The 24,916-nt window shown below is 34.0% G+C and overlaps 1 protein-coding gene across 1 annotated transcript in view; it reads right to left on the bottom strand.

The window, feature by feature from the left end:
• The window catches only part of DST (dystonin), a 570,187-nt gene that overhangs the window by 143,896 nt on the left and 401,375 nt on the right, over positions 1-24,916 (bottom strand). The window contains 9 exon segments of the mRNA XM_074310618.1: positions 3,341-3,604; positions 4,344-4,577; positions 6,814-6,966; positions 7,967-8,200; positions 14,765-14,911; positions 15,060-15,275; positions 15,438-15,587; positions 16,090-21,573; positions 22,865-22,997. Coding sequence (XP_074166719.1) covers positions 3,341-3,604; positions 4,344-4,577; positions 6,814-6,966; positions 7,967-8,200; positions 14,765-14,911; positions 15,060-15,275; positions 15,438-15,587; positions 16,090-21,573; positions 22,865-22,997 — 7,015 coding nt within the window.

Below are 24,916 nucleotides of genomic sequence, written 5' to 3'. Positions count from 1 at the left end.
GCTTTAAAGGAGAATTGGAAGATTAGTGGATTGAGTTTAATGGATGGACATTTTTCTATGATCATGGAGCTTAGCAGAACTAGTACAAGGGAATAAGAGAAGACCAGGTCCTTTCTTTGGCACTGTGTTGGCAGTAGACATAATGAATATGAATCTCCATACCAGTGTGTATACACATGCATGCATACACAAATGTACACACACACACACACACACACACACACACACACACACACACACATCCCAGTCCTTGCTCTCAAGGATTAGCTTTACCAGAGGAACAACCTGAGACTATGCTGAGACAATGCCTGCTGAGATCTGAGGGGAAGGCAATAGAAACAACTACAGAATCATGATGAGATGGGTCAAACAGGAACTTTAAGGAGAGTGGCAAGATAGACTGAGAGAAAGTGGAGAGAGGAAAACAAGAGAAGCATCTACAAGAACCTCAGTAGAAGATAAAATACTAAGAAGCTACATCTGAGAGATACTGCTGGAAGTTCTGCATAACATACTGCACAACTGTATCAAGTAAAAGTTTTGTGTAGAAGGTTTTTCTTGAGAAGAATTTTGGTTTGGTTTGAGTCTCAGTGTCTGCTCTAGTGGAACATTCATTGTTTGGTAGCAAAAAAAAAAGAGGTTCGGATGCAAGATATGAACAGAATTTGGATGCAACATATGAACAGAATTCCCTATTAATCAAACCCAGTGATGCACGGCAAGAAGAGACTCTGATTGGGGAAGGGGAAGGGAGAAATCAGAGAAAGCTTCATGTAGAAGGCAGCACGTGAACATAGTAAGGAAAGCATGAAATCTGAGAGATTAAGAGAAAGAGAATGTACATTCTCTTCCCTCTGCTGGAGGACAGCCTGTATAAAAGAATGGAGACTGAAGCAGGAATATCATGTGTAAGAAGCAGCAAAAAAAAAAAAAAAAAGTCCATCATTCTTGGGAGTACTGATGCAGGAAGACTAGAAAGATAGACTGAGGCAAGATTTTGAAGATCTTTCCTAACCATACAGAGGAATTTATATTTAACTTCAAAAACAATAGGAAGCCACTGATTTAGGGGAAAGATGTAATCAGGCTGTACTTTAGGAAAATAATTATAGCAACTATGTGGAAGATAGATGGGAACATGAAGAGATTTGAGGAAGGGAGACCAATTAGAAAGCTATTTTAATAATCCAGATAAACATGATTCAGGTCTAAACTTGGATAGGAGCTATTTAAGTAGGAAGGATTCAAACAAGAGATGCTGTGAAGTTAGAAAAAGTCATTGGATATGGTGAAGTAAGAAACAGTGATGAGACAAGGAAAATGCTGACGTTACGAATCTGAATAACTATAAGGATGGTCATTTCAAAGTAAATAAATTTGGAAGAAGGATATGTTTTTGGAGGGCAAGAAAATGGGTTTGATTTTGGTTCTCTGCATCTGTATCCTGGCTCTTCAACTTCTTAGCTATTTGACCATGAACAAGTCAATTACTATCTTTAGATCTCAACATTCTCATTTCTGAGAGGAAACTAGACTAGATGACGTGAATGGTCCTTTTAGTTGTCAATCTATGACCTAAAGAATCATGAGGTAAAGTCATAGGATCATAAATCTAGAACAGAAAGAAACCATGTAATCTGACCAGTTAATTTTACAGATGAGCAAACTTATGGAAGTTTGTCCAGTGTCATAGAGACAGGAAGTAGTAGAGTGATGATTTGAACTCAGGTCCACTGACTCCAGAGCTAGTACTGCTTCTTCATTGATTCAATCACAGAAAAATATCAGATAGTTTTAAAAAGCCATGGAACCTCAGGATAATAGATATAGAACCAGAAGGAATTCTAGAAAATCCTCAAGTCCAATATCCTTGTTTTTCAGATAAGGAAACTGAGATCCAAGAAGGGTGCCAAGATCATGTGGCCTTAAATTAGATTTCTTACATTGTACTTAACTATTTTTCACAGAAAGAATAATAAAATATATTCATAACTAGCTCTTTAATTTTTCAATCTGATGTATTACCTTACATTTATTTACATGTATTACCTTATTTTTATCTTAAGACTACTTTGAAGTGTGTGGTTGAAATATCACTATCTTCATTTTGTACACAAGGAAACCATAATAGAGATTCAATGACTTGACCAGAGTCATGTAAATAATTTAATGGCACATCTAATATTGAAAGGCTAGTCTTTGATCTTTAGCTAATGTCCCCTTTCTTTTCGATCATTCTTATAATAATGCCTTCAAATTTTGGAAGTTACTCTATTTTCCATATTATTTCTTGTTTGGGAAAATGGATAGCTAATATCATGAGATGACATAGGAGTGCAAGAGTGAATGTCAAACTGCACTGATGAAGAAAGAATGAATGAATCCGTTCATACAGCAACATCACAAAGAAATACTATGATGTAATGCATAAAGAGGTAGCCTCAAAACCAGGAGAATTTGTAGAGTCCCAATCTTGATATAGACTGTGATCATTCTCAAAGAACTTAACTTGTCATGGCTCTAAGTCAGAGGTGTCAAATTCATGGCCCTCACCCCCCAAAATTCCCTAAATATGGCAGGAACTGGATTAAAATTTAATTGGGAAATGTTTTTAATAAAATAACAATAGATAATTTGTGGTTAATGTGTAGTTTTCTAAGGCAATATGTGGCTTTCAGAGGCCCTATTTGAGACTACTACTCTAGGCAACTCTTTAAAACAGATTGCAGAAAGGGTGCCAATCTATACTAGGTAAGAGAATTTCCTCACATGAGAGTCTATTATATAAATGCAATCACCCCATTGCAAATTTAAATTTATATATGTGTGTATGTATATATGTATGTTTTTATTTCTGTGTGTTTTTATGTATGTATACATATATTGTATGCATGTATATATGTATACGTGTGTATGTATGTATGTATGTATATACATACACTATATGTGTATACACATGACTTCATTTTGGGGTTTTCTTGGCAGAGATACTAGAGTGGTTTGCCATTTCCTTAAGCAGCTCATTTTATAGGTAAGGAAAACTGAGGCAAACAGGGTTATGATTTCCCCAGGATTATACAATTAGTAAATGTCTAAGTCTGGATTTTAACTCAGGCATTACACCTTGCTGCAATTGTACATACACACATACAAACAAAAATTTTATATATTATATGTGTGTGTATATATATAATTTCATATAAAAATTAAGTCTATGGTTTCTGTAAAAATGGCATATACTGTAATAAGCCTGATACTACTGATTTCAATTAAGATATACATTTGACTATCAGTATTCACATATATATACATATAGATGCATATATATATATATATATACCTTTACTTTCTGGTATTGTTGGTTCAGATTTTTCTCTGTGGTTCTTACTTGTCCATCAACATCCATTTCCATCAAATTACCATTTACTTCATCTTCCTCTCCAATCACAGAATTGAGGTCACCTTCTTGAAAATGAGTTCCATTTTGTTCAATCTGGTGAGATTTCTTTCCTGCCCTTTCTCCTTCCTTATCTACATTTGATAACCAATCCAAAAGATCTTCTATTTTGTTTTTGCTCTCTTCCAGCTGTGCCACTGCTGCAACCTGAGCAAAAAAAAATTAGGAGATAGAATTGTATGTTTCAAATCATCACTCTGAGTCATTCAATATTTAAAGTTTAAAGTAAAATTTAAAGTTGCAAACATAATGTTTTAACCCCTACATCTAATGACTAACGAGTATATATTGCAACTATGGTCTTATTTTTTAGAAGCTAGTTATTTTGATATTTGTTCAAATAATACATCTTATCTACATAATAGAATCCGAATGACTCATGACTCCAAATGAGTCCAAAGGACTCATGATGTAAAATCCTATCCATCTCCAGATAGTTTGTAACTTTTGGAACTAAGTTTTACATGATCTCACATATATATTGGGTATTGTAGTTCTTGTCTTCTCAATTGGTAAAGGAGGAGTTAGAGGGAAGGAGAGCATTTGGAACTAAAAACAAAAATATAAAATAAAAACTTAAAAAATGTATCGTAAAATCTTGGTCCTTTACAATAATTTTTTTTCCTAAAAGGTAAAAATATGTCAAAATGTGACATCTCACAACTCCGTTCTCATTACATTCATTTCATAAAATAAATGGGAGAAAATTAGCACGGAGGCCCTGTCCTCATCAGACTTTTTATCTCATCTTTCCTAAAATCCAGAATTCCTACCTTTTCCTCTGACCTCTAAATAAACACCTTTCCACAAAATCAGTGAGAAGACACTTCTTTTAGTGTTATACTTTCTAATCAATAACAGATATTATATGTATTTACATAAATACCTTTTCAGTTTCCTGCTTAATTGCTGTAGTTACTGCCTTATCTAGTTCCTTTTTCGACTGTTCAGCCTTCTGGTTTAGTTGCTCACACTTCATCTTAGCTTCCCTGAGTTTCTGTTCAATTAGCGCTTTATCTTCTTGTGATAGTTTTTCTCCATTTTCCATCAGGAACTTCTCAGTGTTGTTCACTTTCTCTGTCAATGCCTGTGCACTTTTCTGCATCTCCTTCTGTAGCTCCTTGTTATGAAAATAATAGGATGAATATAAAAAAGGTAAAAGGATTAAATCAATGCCTATACAACAAACACATATTAACCAACTGTGGCACATCAGCCCTGTGCTAGGAATTGGGAAAATGGAATATTTAAATAGAATACAATGTTTCTTTCAGAGCTCACAATCTATCAGGGAGATATGACAACACAAATGTGTATAATCATAATATATATTATATTGAAAGTGCATGAGAGAATTACAAAACAAAATGCTGAAGTTGGGAGTGGGGTGAAAAGAACCATTGTCTAAAAAAAGATGAAGAAAGTTTCATAGAGTGGGTAGAATCTCAGAACATTAAAGAACATATAAATGTTCAACAAAAAAGAAACAAGTAGTTTGGGCATAGCAAACAGGAGACTTTAATAAACAGAAGGGCTTCTGAATAAGCTCAGATCTTGGTTAATAAGAGAGTGATCAGAGCTATAAGTAATATGGAGCAAATGTGGCTTTGTCCTGATAGTGCCAATTTAATATGAGTAGGGGATCCAGGGAAGGAAGATAATTTTCCCCTCTCAACAATAATTCCCTAATTTTACCTCACAAGGCTTCCATCAGCTTTATTTGTCATCTCCAGATCCCAATGCCATGGTGTCCCTTTTCCTGGGCCTACCTTCCCCCTAGCTCCCACAGGCATGAGAGTCAAACTACACCATCTTCAAGTATTACTATACCTGTGTTCACAATGTCCTCTGTACCATTGGTCATACCACATACATTCCCTTATTACTTCTCCTCCATCAAAAGAACACCAATAACAAAACAAAACATTTCTAGTTTTAGCTTTAAGTGTGATGAGACACTCTAGAACCAACCAACCAACCAACCAACAAAATATTCTTTAAATTTTTTTAAGTATGCAAAGTACTTGAATTTATTAATAGAAGTCACAAAGTAGAGTTTTGAGGTTAAATATAAAGTACAATTTTTAAATCAAAAACATGTAGCAATAGACCAGACACCTTGTGAGATGTTTAATTCTATGTCACTAGAACTATCAAGCAAAGGTTAGATGGTCATTAGCAGGGAATATTGCCAAAAGGATTTCTACATTATGTGGAAGATCAGCTAGTAGACCTCTAAATTTATTTCTTGTAATGCCTGGAATAAAACTCAATGATTTACTTTTGGGGGCTTTTTTTTTCCTTTTCTTTTTTTCTTTCTTTCTTTCTTTCTTTCTTTCTTTCTTTTTTTTTTTTTTTTTTTGGCAAACGAATCAAAGAAAAATAAAATGTCAGCTCGCAAAAGAGTTCATTATTGATAACTGATATAAGAGAAAGGATCAATTTATTAAAGAGATTGATGCAGGAATGTTACAAATTAGATTTTAAAAGGGGCAGCTAGATGGTGCAGTGGATGGAGCACCAGCCCTGAAATCAGGAGGACCTGAATTCAAATCTGGTCTCAGATACTTAACACTTCCTAGCTGTGTGACCCTAGGCAAGTCACTTAACCCCAATTGCCTCAGCAATATATATATATATATATATATATATATATATATATATATATATATATATATATACATATATATATATATATATACATATATATATATATGTATATATACATATTAGAATAAGGATAATAGTTTGTGGCTTGAGTATTTGGTTCTCAATTGAATTATTTTTCAAGCTCTTATCTAAGGTTATTAAGTATGTATATAGTTCTTTCCAAAAGTCAGTATATTAATCTATACTAGAATTCTTTTTTTTTCCTGCATTGCCCCCACAAAGGCCATTTAAACTTGATATAAATTAAAGAGAATGAAATTAAGATAAAATATATAGAAGAAGTGATTGGGCAATAAAAGGGGTGATAAGATAAGAAATATATGTGTCAAAAAAAATCCTCAAGCCACTATCAGTTAGTAATTTGGATTCCAACTGAACTAAAATTTTATTTCATGGAATAGGTACTTTCTATATCATGCCTGCTTTCTTGTACCCAATCCCAAACTGAATATTCAAAGATCCTATATAAGATGAAAAACAATGCCTTAAAACAACTCTAACCACTCAGACTGTTCCATGACTCATGCAATTTTCCTTTACCTTCACCCTCACATTAAAAACCAAAACAGCTGTTCAGCAGCACTAACAAATACATGAGTCCCACCTTTCTGCTTTGCAATTAATGGGACAAAACCAACCATGTCAATGAGGGCCCTACAGCTAAAAAAATAAAGCAAGATTTTTACCTCTTGTTTAGTTTGGTAGAGCTTTAATTCATCCTTGCTATCTCCAATCACAATAGCTTCTTGGTGACCAATCAACCGGTTTTCTGTCTGGGTGAGGAGATCACATATTCCCTGAAGCTTTTCCTTATACTCCTGCTGCCGTTCTGCTACAATCTACAGCAGAGCAGAACCAAAACTTGTTAAATGTATAGTGACAAAAATATAAACAAACACCTCCTTCATAAAACACAGTCTTATAAAGTTCCTACAGAGAAGCTTTTTAAAGTATGCTGTAAACATGATAGCAGTGGAATACAGTTGGAGCAAGATGAATATAGAAGTTATGGATACATCTCACATATGCTGTAAGTAAAGGAATCATGTTTGGATGGAACTGCCCAACAGAATACTGGCCATGCATATGTATGAGAGATGGAACTTCTGACCAACAGGAGGAAAACATCCAATTTTCTTAAGCTCTTGAAACCTGCGATACACACTATTAATTCTGCAAAAGGACATCAAAACAGAAGTTAGTTGTGATTTGGTTGTTAGCATATTTGGTAGAGAAAATGTATGTTTTAAGCAAGAAGGAAAGGGACACCAAATGCAACATTTTTACTCCCTCACTTTCTAATTTCCTAGTTTAAAGTTTTTATTTGTTCCGGTTTTCTATAACATAATCTTCATTGTGGTATTCTAGTATAAATTGGTGGCCATGTTATGTAGCACCATATTTAATCGATAAATATATAAGGTTCTAATCCTTTCCCACTATATATACCAAATGTGTTCATTTTTTTTAATCCAGGAAAAAGGATTCTCCAGTTTTAAGGAAATGTTGCCCAGTGATATGGCAAACATAATACTTCATATCTATAAGTATACATAAATAATTGCCACTTTTTCCAAAATGAACCATCAACTAGAGAAGGCAATTTCTGGGAACCATGGAAAGTTATTGGCATATAAATCAATCACAAATGTATTAATATTGTCACGATGGCAAGCATCACATTTCCAATTTCCAATAAACGTTCATTTATAAACAATGGATCAGTAGCTTCATAGCACTTTTCCCCCTAATATTAAATAATTCACAGTTATCCACATTAAAAATGTCATGCTTAGAATCTTGAAATAGAAAAGACAAACTCCACATAGAAAAGCAAACCTTCTGATCATTGCGATCTTGTTCTATATGCAAATGAGTCTCTAAAATTTCCATTTGGGTAGTTATTGATTCCTGTACATCATGAAAACACTTTTGAGTTGTATTTAAAAGCCTCAACAGCTGCTTGCTTTGGTTAGGAGAGAGATCTTGGGCATATTCAGAAATGAAGAACTGGATATCAAAGGCTGTAGTCTCCAGCTGAATTTTGCTATGACCAAGTTCTTTTAATATAGTCTGTGAAGAAATTAAGAAAAATTATCATCAAGAATGTATGTGTGGATAAAGTACATTTTAATAATTTTTATGCTTTATTAAATATTCCCTTCCTTATGATATTAGTTCCAGAGTAGTTAAGAATGTTTACTGCCTATCCTTTCACTAAATGGATTATTTCACCTAAGCTCTGCAATGATATACATGAAGAAAATAGAGACTTAAGAAAATGTTTCCCTTCCTAGAAACTTGCTTGTTCTTTATCTATTTATTAAATTTTAGATATAAATACAAAAGAAAAAGGCCTTATTTCTCTACATTTAAAATATATAAAGGGCCTACACATGTTAAGCAACTATTCTTTTCGTTAACAATAACATTTACATAGTGTTTTCAGATTTGAAAGTATTTTGCAGACATTATGATTTGTGTAATATAATAGCAACACAGGGTAGGGTTATAAAAGTGTTACTGTCCATTTCTCAGAGATGAGACAATGAAGACATAGAGAGTTTAAATGACTTGTTCACATCTGAAATCTTTCACATAGACTTTGAACTAAGTCCTTCTAGCCTTCAAGTCTTCTAAACCATGTCTGGTACCACATCAGCCATTTAGGTAATTAGCTGAGCTAAATGCTTAGGAAAGCAGCTAGTTGAAGCAGTGGATAGAATGATAAGACCAGCACTGGTCCTGTCCTCGTATGCTTATCATTTGCCTCTGATTCCCCATCTATAAAATGAGTTGGAGAAGGAAATGGTAAACCACTAAGAAAACTCCTTAAAAGGTCATAAAGAGTTGGACACAATGGAAATGATTCAGCAACAATAGTTTTCTTAGGAAACAATTATGGAGAAGTTAAATAGCCTATTCAAAGTAAGTTAGTCAAACAAAAGCTTTATCCCAAGACCCAGTATTTCCTTTCAACAAACTACATGGTACAAAATCCCTGAAATGTATGTCCTCTGAAAGTATGAAATAAAGTGTTTGTCCATGGATCATTATTGGTTCAAAAGATCATATGCCAAAAGATAGAGGTAATGAAGCGTTAGTTTACTGAACAATAAATTAAAAAAAATTGGTAAGAGAATATATGAGAGAAAATATAATAGAACTTGTTAAGGGCATCAGAGGATCTGCTGGCTATAAAGTGACACTGATTTTCCTTTGTAGTACCAGTCAGTTTTTTAGCTTGTCTCACTCTTTCAAGAATTATTTGTCTGCACTAGGAATGTGACAGCAAAAATGAAGTTGTTCTGATCTTGAGGTCAGAAACTCATATATATAAAAAAAATGAATATCCGTCTCACCTGCAAGTTCATTATCTATGGCCTCTTTCTTTTTTTCTTTATTAATTTTATAATTATAACTTTTTTTGACAGTACATATACATGGGTAATGTTTTACAACATTATCCCTTGCACTCACTTCTGTCCTGAATTTTCCCCTCCTTCCCTCCACCCCATCCCCTAGATGGCAGCCAGTCCCATACATGTTATAATAAATCCTAGATGCAATATATGTGTGCAAAACCAAATTTCTTGTTACACATGAAGAATTGGATTCAGAAGGTAAAAATAACTTGGGAAGAAAAACAAAAATGCAAATGGTTTACACTCATTTCCCAGTGTTCCTTCTCTAGGTGTAGCTGATTCTGTACATCATTGATCAATTGGAACTGAATTACATCTTCTCTTTGTTGAAGATATCCACTTCCATCAGAATACATCCTCATACAGTATTGTTGTTGAAGTGTATAATGATCACCTGGTTCTGCTCATTTCACTCAGCATCAGTTCATGTAAGTCTCTCCAAGCTTCTCTGTATTCATCCTGCTGGTTATTTCTTACAGAACAATAATATTCCATAACATTCATATACCACAATTCGCCCAACCATTCTCCAATTGATGGGTATCCATTCATTTTCTAGTTTCTAGTCACTACAAAAAGGGCTGCCACAAACATTTTGGCACATACAGGTCCCTTTCCCTTCTTTAGTATTTCTTTGAGATATAAGCCCAGTAGTAGCACTTCTGGATCAAAGGGTTATGCACAGTTTGATGACTTTTTGCCCATGATTCCAGATTGCTCTTCAGAATGGTTGGATTCTTTCACAACTCCACCAGGAATGTGTCAATGTCCCAGTTTTCCAACATCCCCTCCAACATTCATTATTATTTTTTCCTGTCATCTTAGCCAATCTGACAGGTGTGTAGTGGTATCTCAGAGTTGTCTTACTTTGCATTTCTTTGATTAATAGTGATTTGGAACACTCTTTCATATGAGTAAAAGTAGTTTCAATTTCGTCATCTGAAAATTGTCTGTTCATATCCTTTGACCATTTATCAATTGGAGAATGGCTTGATTTCTTATAAATTAGAGTCAGTTCTCTATATATTTTGGAAATGAGGCCTTTATCAAAACCTTTAACTGTAAAAATGTTTTCCCAGTTTGTTACTTCCCTTCTAATCTTGTTTGCATTAGTTTTGTTTGTAAAAAAGCTTTTTAATTTGATGTAATCAAAATTTTCTATTTTGTGATAAATAATGATCTCTAGTTCTTCTTTGGTCACAAATTCCTTCCTCCTCCACAAGTCTGTGAGGTAAACTATGCTATGTTCCTCTAATTTATTTATGATCTCATTCTTTATGCCTAAGTCATGGATCCATTTTGATCTGATCTTGGTATGTGGAGTTAAGTGTGGGTCCATGCCTAATTTCTGTCATAATAATTTCCAATTTTCCCAGCAGTTTTTGTCAAATAATGAATTCTTATCCCCAAAATTGGGATCTTTAGGTCTATCAAACACGAGATTGCTATAGTTATTCCATATTTTGTCCTGTGAACCTAACCTATTCCACTGATCAACTAGTCTATTTCTTAGCCAATACCAAATGGTTCTGGTGACTGCAGCTTCATAATATAGTTTTAGATCAGGTACAACTAGGCCACCTTCATTTGATTTTGTTTTTCATTACTTCCCTTGAAATTCTCGATCTTTTGTTCTTCTATATGAATTGTGTTGTTATTTTTTCTAGGTCATTAAAATAGTTTATTGGGACTCTGATTGGTATAGCACTAAATAAATAGATTAGTTTAGGGAGTATTGTCATCTTTATTATATTCGCTTGGCCTAGCCAAGAGCATTTAATATCTTTCCAATTATTTAAATCTGACTATATTTTTGTGGCAAGTGTTTTGTAATTCTGCTCATATAATTCCTGACTTTCCTTTGATAGGTAGATTCCCAAATATTTTATACTATCAACAGTTATTTGGAATGGAATCGAAAGTTATTTGGAATGGAATTTCTCTTTGTATCTCTTGCTGTTGTTTTTTGTTGGTGATTTATAAAAATGCTGAGAATTTATGTGGATTTATTTTGTATCCTGCAACTTTGCTAAAGTTGTGAATTATTTCTAATAGCTTTTTAGTAGAATCTCTGGGGTTCTCTAACTATACTATCATATCATCTGCAAAGAGTGATAATTTGGTTTCCTCCTTACCTACTCTAATTCCTTTAATCTCTTTTGTGACTCATTGCCGAGGCTAGCGCTTCTAATACAATTGAATAGTAATGGTGATAGTGGGCAACCTTGTTTCACTCCTGATCTTACTGGGAAAGGTTCCAGTTTATCCCCATTACATATGATGCTTACTGATGATTTTGATTAATAGCTTGTTCTATTTCTTTTTCTAAGATGCGACTGTTTAGCCAATTTACTTCTTCCTCTGTTAATATAAGCAAGCTATATTTTTGAAGGTATTCTTCCATTTCATTTAAGTTATCGAATTTATTGGCATAAAGTTAGGCAAAACAACTTCTAATTATTGCTCTAATTGCCTCTTAATTAGTGGCGAGTTCTCCCTTTTCATTTTTAAGACTAACAATTTGATTTTCCTCTTTCCATTTTTTAATCAGATTTACTAAGGGTTTATCTATTTTATTGGTTTTTTCATAGAAGCAACTCTTAGATTTATTAATTAATTCAATAGTTTTTTTACTTTCAATTTTATTAATCTCTCCTTTTATTTTTAGAATTTCAAGTTTAGTGTTTGTCTGGGGGTTTTTAATTTGTTCCTTTTCTAGCATTTTTAGTTGCAAGCCCAATTTATTGACCTCCTTCTCTATTTTATGCAAGTAGGCCTCTAGAGATATAAAATTTCCCCTTATTACTGCTTTGGCTGCATCCCATACATTTTGGTATGATGTCTCTTTCCCTTTTTACTTTTCCCCTCCCACTTTTCAAGTGGAAGGAGTTTCACCATAAATCAAATATGTCTATATTTTTCTCTTAAAGCCAATTCTAATGAGCATATGATACACACTATGTTCATCCCCCTCCATTTTTTCTCTCAGATATAATAGGTTATCTTTGCCTCTTCATGAGATGTAATACCACCACTTTACCCTTTTTTCTGGTATAATTTCCTTTCCACCTCTAGGTTTCTAGAACAAATTATACATGTGTTCTTTATATATCTTTATGGCAGAAATATAGTTCTCAAGATTTCTTTTTACCTTTTTGGGAATTCTTGAGTTCTATATTTGGAGATCAAACTTTTTATTTAGATCTGGTTTTTTCATTAAGAATAGATGGAATTCATTTATTTAATTGAATGTACATCTTCTTTCCTAGAAAATGATGCTCATTTTTGCTGGGTAAGTTGTTCTTACCAAATTCCTTAGCCTTTCAGAATATCAAATTCCAGGCCCTTCACTCCTTCAATGTGGATGCTGCTAGATCCTGGGTAATCCTTATTATGGCTCCTCCATAATTGAATTGATTTTTTCTAGCATCCTGCAGTATTTTTTCCTTCATCTGATGGTTCTGGAATTTGGGCACTATATTTTTTGGTGTTTTGGTTTTAGGTCCCTTTCAGTAGGTGATCGATGAATTGTTTCAATGTCTATTTTACCCTCTGTTTCTAAAACATCTGGGTAGTTCTTTTTGATAATTTCCTGGAAAATAGTGTCGAGGCTCTTTTTTTCATCATATTTTTCTCATATTGTCTCTTCTGGATCTGTTTTCCATGTCTGTTGTTTTCCCTAGAAGGTATTTGACATTTTTTCCATTGTTTCATTTGTTTTTTTTGTTTTGTTTTGTTTTGTTTTGCTTGACTGATTTTTGGTTTCTCCTTGAGTCATTCAATTCTATTTGTTCGATTCTGATTTTCAATGATGTATTTTCTTCACTCACTTTTTTTATATCTTTTTCTAATTGTCCAAATGAGTTTTTAAATGAGTTGTTTTGTTCTATGGAATGTTTTTCCATTCCGCCAATTTTATTTTTTAGAGAGCTATTTTCTTTTTCTAATTCACTAATTCTGTTTTTCAAGTATTTGATTTCTTTATCCACTCTATCTTTAAATGAGTGGGATGACTTCTCCAGACTCTCTTGCCAAGCTTCTCTTTCCTTCTCCCATTTCTCTTCCAGATCTCTCATAAGAGCTTTTTTGATTTCCTCTATGAGAGTCTTGTGTATTGAGGAGCAGATCATATCCCCCTTAGGGGATTCCTCTGGAGACAGTCTGCTTTTCGTCTCCTCAGGGTTTGAAGTCTGCTCTCTATCCATACAGAAGCTGTCAATGGTTAGAGCCTTTTTAATGTTTTACTCATTTTGTCAGAGCAGAATCAAAGAAAACAAAGTAACAAGAGAAACAATTGGTCTGTTTCTGGGGAGGGGATGGGGCTGGATGGTGTTACTGGGCTTCCTCTACAGACTGTGGGGGACAGCAGTTAGGCACTAGCAGGACAGCAATGGCTGCACTGTGTCTGTAGTCTGAGACCCTGAGGCTCTAAGGCTCTAAGAATGCACTGAGTCACTCCGGGTGGGGATGGGAGTGGCAGGGTCCAAGGAGACACTAGCTTTCTGGGGTTTTATTCTTTACCTCCAGTGTTTACACCTTCTCTGCTGCTCTTGGCTTGCTGCCAAGATGGAACATCCACACTGGGGTAAAGGTCTTTCTGCAGAAACGTCAGAGATCGTACCCCTCCCCCCTCCGGTCTGAGCAGTGTGAGCTGCCTACCTTGTTCTCACTGCTTGTCCTCAGCCTGTGCCCAGTCTGTTCGTCCCTGCCCCCAAGCAAAAACAGACTTTTTCTGATGAATTTCAAGGATGTCATCTGTTGGTAATTATTTGTGGGATTTTTTCTGGCCAAGCATTAATTCCAAGACTTGTCATGAAATAAATTCTGAGAGAAAACGCAGAGCTTAAGCACATGTGTGCCTCCTCTCCACCATCTTGGCCAGAAGTCCCTGGCCTCTTTCTATAATTAAAATTCTACCACTTCTATTTTAAGGGAAATGTCCAGACCAGCCTTATGTTCATAACTCTCCAGGCTCTACTGCTGACTCTTTGGACCTAGATCCAGGAAGACAAGTCTTACCTCAGTGAATTATTTAACTTCCCAGGGTAATAGTAAATTCCCAAAGGATTGAACTGCATTAGTAGATGGCTTATCTATGTACAGACATTCCCTATAACAAGGAAATCACTGGCCCATTATCAATCCCCTAATTATCCTGTTAAATTTTGTCACTTTTAATTATATCTCATCTTACTTATGTAATGACACTTGCCTTAAGCAATTCCAAGGTTTCCTTTACATTTTTCCTATCACCAGTGTCTGCCACAAGATCATTCACAGTCTTCCTTCTCTCTGCAATCCAATCTGAAAACTTCTGAAGTTTATGCAGAAATTCTTCATGGGAAGCTGTTAGCTTGGACTAGAAAATATTTTTTTATTCATTACCAAAAATTTCAAATATTTTAACAAAAAACTTTTTAAAGGTATAAAAATTCAGTATATTTAGGTATAAGGTATAATTCAAAGATATGAGAATTCAACTGATAATATAAAATGTGTATGCCTACCATTTCAGAATCTATAGCTAACATAATTTGTTTAGTTCTTTTGGAAGATACATCATACAGGGACAACAATTCTTTTTGCAATTTCTTATGGCTTATAATTAAGTCCTCAAGTTGTTCTTTGTGAATATTGCTGGTATGAGAATCTAGGAATTCTTCAGCCAACTTCATGTCCTTTTTGACAAGGACAGAAAATGGAGCCAATCCCAATTCAAATGACTATAAAGAAAACATAGAAAAGAGCACATTAACATTTTATAATGACATACATATGCAGGGAATTTATTAGTATGAAATAAAAAATAACCACACAGGATGCTAATTCTCAAAAGCTACCTTTCATTTATTATCCTTCATGAATAGTCAACACACAATTCTTACCTCTAATTGCTGAAGTTGATTTTTCAAAGTTTCTAGATTGTTATCAAGGGACTTCTGGTTGTCCAAAGGAAGTTTCATGTCTTGAAGCATAGTCAAATATCCATGCATCTTTTCAGTGTGCTGCAAACACAACTGTAACACACTAGGAAACTGGGAAACATTTGTAAATCAATAACTATTTCCACAAATGAAAAAATAATAGTAATTTATTTATACTATAAGTGGAAATCTTTTATTTTTATAATATAATCACAAAAATGTGATAGTGTATGTATGTATGTGTCTGTGTGTGTATATATACATACATGTATATATATACATACATGTATATATATGTATATATATATATATATATGTATAAAATCTTCCACATCATCACACAAAGGATTCAAGCAAGCAATCCTTAAAGATCAGATTTTCTACTCTTCACCCCATCTCCACCAACCATCTCCATTTTATTAATTTGTAAGTTGTGGCCTGGAAAAATGCTGTGACATACCTAATACTACATAGATGTTATATAGAAGAGTAAGATTCAAACCCAAGTTTGTTAACCCCAAGTTCAATCTATTTTTCACTATAACAGTACTTCAACCATACCAAGGTACAATATGGCTTCAAAATAAAATATTAGCAATGAAATATTACTTACTTTTGCAAAGAGACTGTTTCCAGAAGCCTCCTCTTTTGAATCCAATGTATGTTCCAAATGATTTGGGGAAATGTTGTGTAATGTCCCAAGCGACTGCTCACTTTGGAAACTTATACTGTGGCCCATTGATTCAACTGGTGTTGAAGCTATTCTGTCAGTTTCTTGTGTGTTTTCTGAGTTAAAAGAGCACTTGCTTTTTTTGATTTTAGGACTTTCATCAGGACCATTTATCTGTTCACCTTCAGTCTGACAACTAGTAGGCAGATTTCTGTTCAAATCTGCAACAAGTTCTAATTTGGGGGAATGTTCATCAGCAAGGAGGATGTGGAAAATATTTTCAAGCTGTAACGGGAGAACTTTTGATGTAGTATCATTTCTCTCTGAATCATTCTCTTTCAGGGATATTGCCTTCATTTCAAATGCCCCTGAAATCTTTTGGCCACCCTGGCTCTGTTTCAAAATGTCAAGAAGCAGCTCAGGACCTAGATTTGTAGGCCAAAGTGGAGATGGATTATCATGAATCTCTGGTTTTACTTCTAAAGGATCAGTCATCTGTGAAACTGCACTGTAATCACTTGTTTTGGAGTCACTGAACTTACTGGATGATTTTTTTACCAAATGTGTCAGGCCAACCATTTTAAGTAAGTTCTGCATTAAAACTTTCCTTTCTGAAAAGGAGGAAAATTCACCTTCTTCTCCAAATAATATACAGCCTTCTTTCAATCTGCTTTTTAAAATATCCTTCAAATTATCCACTATCAAATAAGATAATTCAGGAATTTGGGTTTCTGTTGCATGTGATTCTGAAGACAAAGTCCATTCTTTCAGTGGCTGTTGTCCAGTCGTTTCTTTCTTATTATTCACTTCCAAGGATGAGATTTCAATACCAGAAATATCGATAGCTTTGTTGTTTCTTATTTCCTTTTTACACAGAGGTATCTGGAGGTCAGTCTGCATATCAGCATTTTTATTTACATAATCTAGGGTTCTAAGAGGCAAATCTGAAAGTGTAAATGTCTCTTCTTCTGAAGTTGTTTGAGTAATCACAGATTTTTTTCCTAATTCTGGTTGTTTAGTATTAAGACTTAAGTCTATCTCATTTATACATATATCTTCCTTCTTTTCTCTGGTACCATCAATTCCTGATTGTAACTGTTTATCAGTCAAAAGATCAGATGTTAAAATAGGGATGTGGCCATCTGACTTTAATTTAGCAAAGGATTCTGTCTTTAAACCATTCTCTATCATTTTATTTTCTCCAGTAGTACAAGATTCATTTTTGTCTGGGTTCAAGTTCTCACTTACTGTTATGTGTTTTGCACATTTTTTCAAGTAAGAGAACAAATCCACTTCTTCCTCAGACTCACTGAGAAACTTATCAGAATGGCCTTCAATTTCTTTGTTTGAACTTCTTCCAGATTTGATATCAATTTCACTGACCATTTTAGAAGCAGATATGTCAAATATTTCTTCAAGATTCTCCAAATGAACAGGATTTTTAACTGTTAAGACTTGTAAATCCTTGGATTCATTTGCAAGATCTGTACTTGCTTCTTTCACTTTCTCTATCTGACTGTATTCTTCACTGCTTGTGAGTTTTGGAAATGGGCAATTACTTTCTCTAGGAAAATGATTTAAATCTTTATCATAGTCTCCTACACTTCTATCACACAGTTTAATCTCAGGGGGAATTGATATATCTTCTTTTATAAGTATTTTATCCTCATCATATTTCACTTGAATTTGACCATTTGTTTCTTTTCTTTGATGATCTTGATCAATGGAGTCTGTCATCATCTTTGAATGGCTTACTTTTGAAGATTTTTCTATTACATCACCATAAGAACCTGTATTTTCAATTGTACATATCAAACTCTCAGTATGATGTCCATCTTTCCCTGCAAAAAGGGAATCCAAACCTGGTTGCGATACCTTAATCTCTATGCTCCCTGAATCCCTAGTATCTATTTGGGAAATAGGATTGATATCATTATTACATAAAACACTATCAGTGCCAAGCCTTTTTCCTGATTCTTGAATATGCGTAAGTTTTTCTTCTGCAAATTCCTCAGGATCCCTTTCAATAATATTAAGTTGATTTTCTCTGATCTCAGATATACATTCTGGAAGGATGACTCCTTTATTAACTAAATTAGTTCCACTAGTTGATTCTGGATGTAGAACATTACCATCTTGGAAAGTTTCTAAATGAAGAAAATTTTGAGTTTCTTTGGTAGATTTTATCTTTGTCATATTAATCCCAACAATTTCATCACTATCTTTCTTTTCATGTGAAGTACTTGATACTTGTATATCCTTGAAGTTTCCATCCTTATCCTGAAATGTAGACATATCAAGTATGCTCTTCTTATCACATTCAATTTGGTTATTAACAGCAGATAGATGGAATTTCCCATTTCTATAACTGTCCTCATTTTGCATGCTTTGAATATTTTGATCAACATCAAATCTAACTTCTTGCCCAAATTCTTGTTCTCTTCTTACCAAATATTCAGTTTCACCTGCTTCTAATGAAACATGAAAGTTCTCCTTTCTTTCCGTATTTTTTGAAGTTACCATCCCAGGAACATCATCTTCAAAATTACTTGTGTTTTCCTCTTCTGATATAGTGTTCAGTAACCTGTCATTTGTCACTTCTGTGTCAACAGAATTTGTGTTTAATCTTTCAAGGGAATGTAATTCATTCTCTATGGAGATCTTGAAAAATTCTTGAGAAGACTGTTCTTCCTTTTTCATATTTATCAGATCTGATCTTCCTTCTTGGGTAACAATGTGGCTTATGTTCCCCACTGAAATGTCTGCACAAACACATCCACGATGAAGGATGCCATCTGCTTCATGTTGCAGTATATTGAAGTCCTCAGGTTCCAAACAATCATAATCATCATCTTCAAGAAGTAGAGAGTCATGGTCATCATCTTCTAAGAGTGGAGTACTATAAGAATCATCATCACTCTCTGTATCACTTTCATTATCCTCTAACTGAGAATCTTGAGAATCTTTAACCCCATTAGTTTCCTCAAGCTGTTGGAATCCACAAATATCAGATGTATCAACATTCTCAGTATCATTGCTTAGAGCCAAGTTAATTGAATATTCTTCAAGCTTGGAGTCATCTTGATTGATTTTGGATTCTGGGTGAGAAATAACAACTTGCCTTTTGTCAACTTCCGTCTGATTCCCTGAATAATCTGAACTGTCAAAATTATCTCTATGAGACTGCAGTTGGGGAGCATTAAAATCAACATTTAATGACTTAGATTCAGATGATCTTCTTGGTGAATTGATGCTAATATCTTTACTGTCCAGAAGTCTACCTTGAAATCTTTTTGCTATTTCTGGATCTAGTAATTTAGCTTGATCATTGAATGGCAAAGAAATAAGAGATTTTTGGAAGTAGCTATCTGGGGTAAACACATCATTACTACTTCCCAGATGGACTCCCATTCGATCTGAATGGAATAAGTCATTTTCACTTGAATTTTCAGAGATATTGAAGTCCTCAATCCTGTTATCTTGGTTTTCTGTTTCATTCTGAATACAAAGTTTTCTGGAGGAGACTACAATAAAATTTTTGTTTGCATCACTTGGGATATCATTTTGAATATTTTCAGAATAAGTGCATTTATCTGCATTGGCACTTGTTACTACCTGATTTCCATCTTTGCAAGTTTTAAATACATTTTCATAGTCACCACTAAGCGTTCCATTATTCATCTTTCCAAGTTGCATTAAATCTACCCTATCATTTACAATGTGAACATCAGCCAAGTCCTTAGCCAACATGATTTGAGGCAAGCATTCCAGTTGATCACACTTATTATTGATAAAATGATCTTCCTTTTCATTATGTTCTTCATTGACTGCACTTTCCTTAGTCTGAAGATCTATTGTATTTTCAGGATATTTGAAACAAGTCCCATCAAAACTACTTAATGAGCATTCATCCTTTTTATTAAATAAAACATCTCCAAATTTTCTTAAATTTGTGCCAATCAATTCTTTTTTTGATGACATTGCACCAAATGCTGTATTATCATTTTCTAGTAATGTACTGATAGCTTCATCCAAGTCTCCATCATACAGCAAAAGTCTTTTCCCTGTGTTTGCATCCATATAGCTATTTATCATCAAATAAGATAAGAATAAATTCTGTGATTGTTCTAAGGTCTGAGGTTCCATATACTCTCCTCCATCTGAAATAACTTCTGGCTGTGAATATTCATGAAATATAGTCGATGGTTGAAACTCACAAGAGGATAACCATCGTCTAGTAGAAGTGTTCAAGTCTCCTGCATCAGGCATTTTATCAGGCAGTATGATATTTTTTAAAATAGATGCTGTATTATGATCTATGACACCTAACTGTGCAGCATCATCCAAACCAATGACTTGGGAAGTTTCAGGAATATAAAGAGCAGCTATTTTTTGCCTTCCATTGAGTATTTTGTATGCCAATTCATTTGTAATCAATTCTTGCTGTAATGAAGAAGATGCAGGAAATATTTCACCAGAATGAGGCCAAATGAGTCCAACAAACCCCCTTTGTGCTTCTAGTATCAAAAGTGCACTGCTAGACGATATTAAATTGCACTGGACTGCTTCATCCACTGTTAACCGTTTGGGGGGATTTGAACTTATGATCCCACCTGTTTGTACCTGATGAGTGAGAATACAGTTAGCTGTACCCAAGTCAATTGCCCCTTCCTGCACAGCTTCTTCAATGGTCATTCTTTGCCCAGAATCAGAATCAATCAGACCCCCTGAAAGAAGCTGTGCTCCTATCAGTCTAAACATGGTTTCACGATCTATGAGACCTTCATGAGCTGCCCTTAAAATACTGATCTTCCTTCCACATTTTAGTGTTATTTTACCTCCTTCTTGTGGTTTTATAGGCAGAAGTCGCATTCCAGTATTTTCATGTAGGATACTTCTTTGAACCATATCTACTAAGGAGATCTTCTCTGAAGTATTTGGATCAATAAGGTCTTTGCACAGATTTTGATTTTCCAAAAGTTTAGAAAACAATGCTGAAGAAATCAAATTTCTTTGAAAAGCTTTCTGTAAGGTCAGGTACTCTCCTGTGGATGGAATGATTAGAAACCCTGTGGAAAGTTGTATCTCAAGAATCCTGATGGCCACAGATTCTGAAATCATACCTTTATCAAAAGCATCTAGAACAGGGATTGTTGTAGATGATGATGATGATGAAATAATTTCCTTAGCTCTACCTAATTCCTCAAGTTGAAAAAGAATTTGTCCATCAATAAGGCCATGATTTTTAGCTTCCTGAAGATCAAAACATTTTTTTAGCTCTGGTGAAATTAGACCAGAGAAAATTAGCTGCATCTCCAGCAACCTGATTCCAGTTTCATAATCAATAAGGCCTTTTAAAATTGAATGGAAGACTGAAAAGACTTCTCCAGTTGTTTGGTCAATGGTACCTGCAATGACTTTATCCAGCTAAAAGGGAAATACAAAATATCTAGTTTCAGTTGATTTCACAAGGAATCATTTTTATGAAAGTTGGTTGTGTTTTTAATAATACATTTCAACATAAAATCCTCTACTTACCAGGGCTGTAGCAATGTTGTGAATGTTAGGCAGCTCAAATGCACAAGTGATCTATGTCAGTGATCTATTCAACAGCACAGGATGTGATAAAAGCTTTGAAATCAACATGCATCTGCAAATTGAAAACTTATCTCTGTGTACATAAACAGGGTTAGTGAAGATTCAGTAGAGTAGGTGATGACAGCGAGAAAACAGAACCTATACTTAGAAGGCAAGTCATGCTTTCTGCATCTTGGTCAGGTTAGATCATATGGACACAGAAGAGACTGAATACCATGCTATTCATGTTTACAGCATACAACACTTGTATATAGTCGCACGGGACCCCCAAGTTGCAACTGATTTTTGTGGAGACCATCCACAAGATTGAAAATTTTCAATGTGAATGTAATGTTTAGTTGGTTTGGAAATGCCAATATACAGCAACGAATTCCAAATGCAAATATTTAAGAACTGATTCAAATTTAAATAAGTGAAATTTAAACCTGAGTTTCCATATAAGAAAAGTTAATCCTCATTATAGCCTTCAGCCCAAAAATATTCAAGTAACATTTTCATGGAAACTTTGGAAATAAAACAAATCCTAAAAGACACATAAGTATTCTTAGAGAATTCCTTAAAAGCAAGAGTTGTAACTCCTTTTGGCTTTCCGGCAAAGACTGTGGACTCCTCTCAGAAAATACTTAACTAAAGTAAAATACATAAGATTTCAAAAGAAAAATATTGAATATATTGAAATAGCTATTTTAAAATTTTATCTTTTAAGTTTGCAGACTCCATGGTCATTATACTTCTGCTTTGGGAATTATATATCACATACTATCCTGGACCATTACATAGTATCATTGAAAAAAAATAATACAGAGACTTATTTCATATTAAAAAGAATAGCTTTTAAAGACATAGAGTTAGGAAATGAATGCTTCTTGTATTTTTCATCATGCAAGACAGAGATTAAGACTTCACAAAAGTTGATGATCAGCATGGGTAAGTTGCATTTGATATATACCACTTTTGAAACCTGCAAGCATTTAACTGTACTTCATCCAAGACTTTTATAATTATAAAATCCAATGGAATTTGACCAAATTGACACCATTTTCCACAACCATGCAGTAAAAATGAGGAATTTGAAAAGGTATTACAAAATAAACTAATGATAATTTTCCTGTAATATTACCTTCTCTTCCACCTTTTCATCTCTTAGAATGTGTGATTCCTGAAGTTGCTTCAGAGAATCACTGAATAAGTTGTAACCTTCTTGAAGAGATTTCACTTGTTTTTCCATTTCAATTCTTTCTTCATCAGTCAACCTAAAATAAAAGTGTGGGGGGTTTTATAAATAAGAAATTTTAAAAATTATTCATAATTTAAGTATTTTTTTAAAAAATAAGTGATTTTTTAAAAAAATTAAAACAAAGGCTAATTACTTAAAAAGTGAGATAAATTTTGGTGATTCTGTGAAGATTTTAAGGATCTGTGATTTCACTGCTATAGGTAATTCTCAGGTGAGTAAACAACCTCCACAAATAAAAGTTAGAATTTCTAAAATTTAATATTCATAGACAGTTGTCTAAGGTACTAAAAGGTTAAATAACTTGTCCAAGATTATGCAGTCACTATGAGTTAATGAGCCAAAATCTAGGTTTTCATAGCGCCAGCTTGACTTCTGTGGTGGAGATATTTGTAGCATGGTGAAATACAGGTTTCTGCTCCTGCTCACTGAGAACTATATCTCATAAAATTATTTTTGCATAGTCCTATAGTGATATGGGAGGAAAGGAGACATATAGTATATGGAAAAGTAAAAGACAATACATAAAAAAAATTTTAAACATCAGTCCCAGTTTAGCGTCACAATATAAACTTACATACACTAGGACTTCATCAGCATGCATACAATGTTTTTAAATGTACTCTGACCTGTTAAAGGGATGGAGAAATATCATTTGTTAATCTCATCCTCAAAATATAGAACCAGAGAGAACATGAAAACTAAAATATGAGAGAAGAGGATAGTAAATGTCAATTTAGGATATTTACTGGCTAAATCACCCTACGCAAGTCACATGACTTCTTTGTGTCTCTGTTCAATATTAATATTAAGATAGTTCTCCATACAATCCTTAAGAATCAATCTGATTCTCATTGGCCACCAAATGGTACTAGACCAAGCCCAATTTGATAATTGTTTGGGTCCTGATTGACACAGAGTGAATGTCAATAGCAATTCTTTTTGCTTTAATCAGAAACCCTGAGGTTCTTTCCCTCCCAGATCAATTAATTGATTGATGAATTAAGTGGATTTTTTTGGACTAGAAGAAAAAGGATATTCTTTATCTCAATTGCTACCTAGCCTTAATTATTAAATGGGTATAGCCTGAGTTCAAAATATGAAGACATTCATTATATCACATCCCCCTGAAATCTTTATTTTCTAGGCCATACATAGGCAAGCTATGACCAAGTGGAGCTTGACCTGGGACCTATTATTGGACAATCAATGAGAGCCAGAATTATTTGGAATATAACTATAGGTACACAATTAAGTCTTATTAATAAGGTTGAAGAATTATACAATTTTTTTCTTGACAGGATCCTGTAATCCTAGAGTTGAAACAGAACTGAGAAGTTAAAACTTTCTTTAAATAATGAATGTTCCCTACAACATATCTATAAGTTGTCAACTACTTTTTAGCAACTGTTTCTTTTTTGGTCAGGAATCCTTGGGGTCTTCCCCAGATTGATGTATATGTATGTATATATATTTGACAAAATGAAAAAGATTTTTTCCTACCTCATTTCTTACCTAATCTTATCCCTGATTGGGCCTTGCCTCATTCAAAATGGGAGACCTATTTAAAAAAATTTAGTTTAAAAAGGCCAAAGTCTCCCATTGCATCCAGGACCATCTCCAGTCATCTTTATCTATATCTTGCCATTGGACCCAGATGACTGTGGAGGGGAAAATGAGGTAGGTGCCCTTGCATAGCCCTCCCTCACTGAAAACTAATTCACTTGCATGTCATGGCATGTTATGTACTTTTCAAGAATGAAGGACAAACAGCAATAGGTTTTTTTCTCAACCATGCAATAAAATTGAAGACTTTGAAAAAGATAATACAAAGTAAACCATCAAGAACTTTTCTTTTTTTACCTTTTCATTTCTTAGAATATATGATTAACCATAAGATAAAAAAGGCACAAGGAGAAAGAATGTTACCCAGAAATA

The sequence above is a fragment of the Sminthopsis crassicaudata genome, chromosome 4 (assembly GCF_048593235.1).
Source record: "Sminthopsis crassicaudata isolate SCR6 chromosome 4, ASM4859323v1, whole genome shotgun sequence".
In the NCBI taxonomy this organism is placed as follows: Eukaryota; Metazoa; Chordata; class Mammalia; order Dasyuromorphia; family Dasyuridae; genus Sminthopsis; species Sminthopsis crassicaudata.
Note: the sequence above shows the minus strand (reverse complement) of the source record. Positions and strands in the feature narration are given on the sequence as shown.